The sequence below is a fragment of the Corvus brachyrhynchos genome, unplaced genomic scaffold (genome assembly GCF_000691975.1).
Source record: "Corvus brachyrhynchos isolate BGI_N302 unplaced genomic scaffold, ASM69197v1 scaffold152, whole genome shotgun sequence".
NCBI lineage: Eukaryota > Metazoa > Chordata > Aves > Passeriformes > Corvidae > Corvus > Corvus brachyrhynchos.
In genome coordinates this window covers 2,071,822-2,078,287 of record NW_008237447.1, presented here as the reverse complement: position 1 = coordinate 2,078,287, position 6,466 = coordinate 2,071,822, and the positions used below count along the sequence as shown (strand labels likewise).

The window sequence follows — 6,466 nt, the reverse complement described above, 5'->3', positions numbered from 1 at the left end:
GGCATGCTTAAATGCAGTAATGCCCAATGTGCACACTGCAAAAAGGATACAAATGTCTCAGTGATCCAAGAAATGCAAAAAAAGCTGTTGCTGTCAGAGCAACACGAAGTCACTGGAGCTATCTGGGTTCATTGTGATCTAACTGGAAAAAGGAAATGATGTGGGTGAAAGGAACATTTGACCCACAGCCTTAACAAACTTGGCAATTAGGCTTTTAACTGTATTTTGTGTGTAAAAATGTAGCTTGTCTAAGTTTAATTTTCTGTGAGTTTTTTTCCTCAAGAATTCTTTCATTTAAAAAACACACAACAGAAGAAATAAAAGAGTCTATAAGAAAAAGCAGTAGGCTTTAGCTGGTTTTCTGTTTCTCCAGACAAGCTCTTACAGCAGGTTTCACTCTGGATAGACTGACAGACAGAAAAAAAGGAGTTCCTTAGTTCCGCTGCCCTTGCTTTTAAATAAAGACTTTTTTTCCCTGGCATGTCTGGAACAGAAGGAGACAGAAACTCATCTGAAAAAAGAGATTAAAACAACAGCTGAAGGCACTAAGAGGAATAAGTCAGAAACTGAATTTGCATCCAGTGATCGAGTGGGCAAATCCGGTATGTAAAGAAAAATTTCTGCCATCTCCGCCATGAAATCTGCCCCAGCACAACCCGTACCAGAGCTGGCACAGAAATTAGACACCAAGCACCTAAAGTTCACTGCTAGACACTTCAATATTTAGGGGTGGCCACAAAACAGGGAATCTTTCTCAGCCCTTGTTGTCCCTTTCTGAAACCCAGTTCTGAGCTCTTTGCTGGGAGTAACACTAGGGAAGGGGATTCCCAGAGTGAGTTACTTGTGAGCCAGTGCTTGCTCACAGAAATGGATATTCCCCCTCCCTTCCCAACTCTCCAGTAACTTAGAAAAGCTGTAGGGAATTTTCCTCAAAACGTCCCAGAAAATTTCACCCCTGGGAAGAAACCAAGAGCTAAGTGGTCCCCAGCTGGAAGAAAAGACTCCAGGGAAATTTAAAAATACTCCATGGACACAAAGCCAGGCTTGCCAGGTCCCTGCAGTCAGTGTCTATGCTTTGTTTGCACACAGGGCAGGGAAAGGTCACACTGAGGGACTTCAAGCTATATTTTTCTAGTATAACAAGCCGGGACTGAGAACATCCTACAGTTTGTAGGTAGGTGTGAAGGTGCAATGGCAGGACAAAACCAAGCCCACGGGGATACCAGCAGTGCATTCAGATCATAAATAAAAAACATGGTTGTTGTGTAACCAAGGTTCTTCTGCCACTTTGTGCTGAGATAACAGGGTGTTGTTTGTGGACATCAGTGTCTCCAGCAGCAGATGACATCCCAGAAGCAGCTCTAAATTACACTGGCATTTCAGTGGGGCACCTCAGGTGAACGTCAGAGTAACAAAATTCAATTCAAAGGAAAATAAATGGATCTACGTAGCTTGCACATAGATGAATTTCCTATGAAATACAACCTTCAAACCATCCCTTTTAATTAAGTTCCCCATTAATGCCTTCCACTACTATGATGTGAAAATTCAGCCTGACATTCCCTCTGTTACTATTTCACTCACATGGGCTTTACAGAGGGCACCTGTTTCCATCCTAGAATGTTACCTGACTTTTTGGAGTGCTACATCAGTGAGGTGTGCCAGCATCAGGACACCTGGGCTAACCCAAGGACAGCCAGCCCTGACTGTGCCTTGATGTGGTCATGAGCAGTCCCACGTGGGGTCGACCCTGTAAAGGCCAGCTGTGGTGACTCGCTCAGTACTGTGTGGGAGGTCACTGACAGGGGGATGGCAGACACCCAGGGCTCCACTATTTTGCCACAACTAGGTCAGAACTCAGTCCTAGTGGTCCCTGTGGGCAGCCTTGAGAAGACATCACCCAAGAGCACCAGTAAAGCTTTTAAAATGCAGTCCTTTGTGGGTACTGCACCACGTATGTTCAAGGAGCTCTAATGTAGGAATGCTGATCTTCAGAGAGAAATGGCTCAGAGTGTGTGTGAGTGCACACAGAGAGAGAAATAAGTGCATCAGCTGTCCTGCTCTTATCAGTCTGCCAAGCCCCTGCTTCTGAGGCACTGGGACTTTCACAAACATTTTGCATGAGAAGCATCCAAAAATTATGCCCCAAAAGTACAAATATAGGAACACTTAGTTTTCTATTACCAAGCTCCTATTTCTAGTAGTGGATATTAGCATGCATCAAACTATACATCCAGCTATACATCCTTTAGCCAAGGAACCAGAATCCTTTTCACAGAAATTGCATGACTGGCGAGTTACCATATGCTCGTAATTACACTATTAACATACCACAAGCTCTTAAAGTACTGAGAGAGAAACAGTTCTGCTCATGATAGATTGTTTGCCTGATGCAAATACGGGCAAATTACATCTGTGCTTGACAAATGCTTCGCAAGCACAGAGGGAGGGGAAGGACTGAAGGGAAGAGGAAGAGCAGAAATCCCAGAGCGACATTTGAGGTTGTTGCTTTCTTTACAAGTGAGCTCTGCGATTAATTCCCTCCTAAATTCTCCAAGCTTTGTTTTAAAATTCTGAGACTGAAACTCAAAATGAAACTCGGCATCAAATATCTCCCAGTTTCACAACAGCAGCATGAAAAGCTCCTAATTTTGCATAACTTGATTTTTAACGAAAGCCTCAGTTCAGCCCAGGTTTGCTCTAGAGTATCATTAGCTGCAATGAAACACTAAAATTGACAATAAGCACAACTTATTTTGCATCCACAACCAACTCCAGCTCAGAAGTGAATTTTGTGTGGTTTCCAGGTTAACACTTCACACATCTGAGAAGATGTAAGCCTCATCTCAAGCCTCTTGAGGTGAGGAGCGATCTGTGTGAGCTTTGTGGCAAGTCCTCGGAAAAGGACAGGGGACAGCCCAGGCAGGACTTCAACAGGGATTTGTGTTGGTGGAGAAAGAACCCACTCTGCTCTGTGCTGAGCTGCCCAGGAGGTGCAGAGCACTCCAAGCTACCACCTTTCCCTGTCTTTCCCACCATGCACCCACTTCTAACCATCCAAAAAGCTGCAGAAGCTGCAGAAACCCCCGCCGCTGAAACCGAAGCCCAAGGGGCTGCACCACATGCTCCCCACAGACATCAGCTGACCAAAAACACCCTCATTTCTCTCCCCCTGGCTGGGATGGGAGATCACCATGCCCCTCTGGGAGCCAGCAGCCTGGTGCAATGGGCCTGGAACGCTGAGAGCTCAGGGCTCCCCAGTGCAGTGCCAGCCACCCCAAACCCTGACCTGGGCTCAGCCCTGGCAGGAGGCACCAGGTGGGTCCTGAGGGCCACCACCCCTGCTGACCATCACATGGGTGCTGCTGCTGGGACCCAATCCCTTCCCACGGCCACACTCCAGGCAGTCCTGCTTACCTATCCCAAGGCAGAGCAGCACGAAGAGCCCGAGCCTCAGCCACGTCCTCAACGCCGGCGCCGGTGGGGAGACGGGCAGGCACATCATCTTCCTGTAGCTCCTGGCTGGGAGGAGAGGGGAATATGGTTAGGGGAACGGTGCCTGAGGAGTCACAGCACCCTGCTCCGTGCCCCTCTCCTTCCTGCCTGCTGCCACCACCAAAAATCCCGAGCACAAGGCCAGCCTGCCCCGCTTCCTCCCCTGGTACCTGCCGTTTCCCTGGTCGAGCGGCACCGAGGCCACCCCTGAGGCAAGGGACGAGGCAGGGGGCTCAGTGCCAGGCCATGGGTGCCTGGCTGCTGTCACAGGCTGCTGAAACTCTCCCTGGCAGGGCGCAGGGGGAAGTCTTGGTGCTGGGAGGCTGCTCAGCCTCCTAAGTCACCTCACACCGCCCACGGCTTCCTCGCAGGGCGTGGGTCAGGATGCAGCGCCCGCCGCCCCCGTCGCCCCAAGAGGCATGGGGCTGCCTTCATCCCTCGGGATGCTGTGGGCGTTCCTCAGCCAGGAGGGTTTCAGGCCGAAGGGCCCTGCCTGTGAATGTAAGTGTCAGGCAGTGCTGGGGGCTGTGCCAGTTAAAATGCAACTAAGTGAAACCCTGATGCTACTTCGGGAGTAGCGGTATAAAATTATGTTTGGAATAAAAACAAATGCCTGTACCACCATTTCAGGCCCAGCTGGACAGAATCCATCAAGAAATGGATTTTCCAAAGAAAATTTAAGAAGGATTGCTTAGGCTGCATGTGATGGATGTTGTGGCTGAGCACCTGGACAGGGAGCAGGATGTGACAGCAAGGCCAAATGTGGATGGTCCTGGTGTCACTGGAGAGCATCCACCAGCCCTGTGGAAAAGGAGAGAGCACTTGCCTCCCCAGCATCATGTCCTGCCTGCTCCAGAAGGCACCCACTGCTCACCCAAGCCCCAGCTCTGGATGGGGCAGGGGAGAGGCATGGACCATCCCTGCTTTAAAGCCTGGAAGGGCAGAGCCCTCACCAACCCAAACAACCAAAGCCAGTCCAGAGCAAATCCTGGGCAGAAAAACAAACCACTTAGTAAGTAAGAGCCTGAGGGAGTAAATGCATGCTAAGTGATGTAGCTTTGTACTGCACACCCTCCTCCAAAATAAAACAAGCCCTGACATAGTGTAAGAGGTTACAGTGTAAGGGGTTGTATTTTGCTGTAATAATCCCAGCAAGAGGGTTGCACACCACTGAAAACCTGGTATTCTTCAAGGAGATAAAAAAAAGTGCAAATACAAATCAAGAGTAAAATAATCTATTTAAATGCAGATTTCCGGTTTGCTGGTTTAAATTACTTTGATTTAAATGAAATGCATCCTTTTTATCAGAAATGATTTGCCACTACATTGCTCCAGCTTTTCTTCAGTACAGGTTCCTTGAATTAGCTAGATTAGATGGACTGGGTTGAATTACAAATCAGAATTTTATTTTGACATAATTAAAAAGATGGTATTCTGTAGAGAAATCCAACACAGGTTATAACATTTCTGCAGAGAGAAAATCATTGTATATGAAATGGCTGAGAGGAGTCTGTTATTGAGTCAGGCTGGGACTTTCTCCATTGCAGGGTTTTGAGTGCCTGTGTTTTGTGGTTTGAGCTCTGATCTAAATCCTGTACATTTGTACTCTGTCCATGCATTCTCTACCAGCATGGTTTGCAAATGCAGATGACAGTAGCACCATGTGTTCACACAGAAGTGTCTTCATGGTGCTCAGAGAAGAAGAAAGTATCGTTAATACAGCCAGCCATACATTGCTTCCCCAAGTCACAGCCCCAGCTCTGGGGCAGGACTGCCTCTCTGTGAGTCAGATGGAACAAACTTTCTCCTGGTAGTCTAATCAGGAGTCTTTATCATTACAGAGTTACTGGCAACCCCACTACAGCTGTACAGTTTATCATTTTAAATCGCTTTCATTTTAAATTCAAGCTTTTATTAATATATATTTCTGCCATTAGCATACTACAACTGGAAGGAAACACCAGCCTGTTACATTTATGTCTGCATTTCTTCCTCAGGACTTAACCCTGCTTTTGGATGAGCAGTCCCAGGGAAAATAATTGAGCTCATCATCTGCCAGACTGTAGTAAGGAAGTACCACAACCCCTCATCACACACAGAAGACCCTGGACCAGTTAAGGCTGCCTAAATTTTAGATAGACAGCTGAACTCAAGGATGTTATTCTCACTCAGAGCTCCTTCTCTTTTCCTAGGTATTACAGTTCTTGGTTCCTTCTCCTTCGGAGATCTCCCTGATTGCAAGGAGACTGCAATAACAGAGAGAGGGGAGCAGCCAAGTGCTTTGTTCTGCTTTGATCAGAGGCAGAAGTCATAATTTTTCCATCACTTAAAGCTTCCCTAAGCACATATCATATCCTTGATTCTTGGAATCCATCAGTTCAAGGAAAGAGGTATTATGCACCTTTAGGATGTTAACAAAGTTAAAGGACTTGTACATATTGAAGTCACAGTACAGAAGACACTGCTTTTTTTGAGCACTGCAGTGGGTAATATAAGCCCACCAGTTCACAGTGAAAATCCCCATAAAAATAAGGCTTCTTCTGCACTTGATTAGGCCTTCAGCATTTCACCTATATGTGCCCCAGAAACAGCTTTAAATAGGTAGAAGTATTGCAACTTGAAACGAGAAGCTAAGATTTAATAAGAAAGGGTGGTTCAATTCTGCTAAAAACATTTACTGCAGAAAAGAGGAAGATGTGAGAGCATCACACACACTACATTTTTCCATTGCTTTCATAGAAAACCATTAAGGAAAAAGCAGAAAAGACAAGTGAAATTTTGCAGCATATGTGCTGTGTAGGGGAAATTAATTCCAGTAATCAGCACTTGTGGTAGAAATCCTTTGCACTCAAAGGGAGGTCTTTTCAAATACATTGCTGCTAGCGCTCTCCTGTAGACCCACTGACATCACCAATTTTTTCCACCTCTGCAGAAATGCACTTCCAGTGCAGTCAAACGCCACTACTTTGAA

General features: G+C 46.6%; 1 protein-coding gene across 4 annotated transcripts in view; it reads right to left on the bottom strand.

Annotated features, from left to right (window-relative positions):
• CD80 (CD80 molecule) overlaps positions 1-3,823 on the bottom strand; it is a 22,530-nt gene extending 18,707 nt beyond the window's left edge. For 2 of the 4 annotated variants that reach the window (XM_017731479.1, XM_017731478.1), the window contains exons 1-2: positions 3,666-3,823; positions 3,418-3,522 (exon numbers count right to left, since the gene is read on the bottom strand). In XM_017731479.1, the coding sequence (XP_017586968.1) occupies positions 3,418-3,505 (88 nt within the window). In that variant the 5' untranslated portion in view covers positions 3,506-3,522; positions 3,666-3,823. The remainder of the gene's footprint in view (positions 1-3,417; positions 3,523-3,665) is intronic. The other 2 variants (XM_017731476.1, XM_017731477.1) reach the window with 2 other exon arrangements.
• Positions 3,824-6,466: the final 2,643 nt, after the last annotated feature.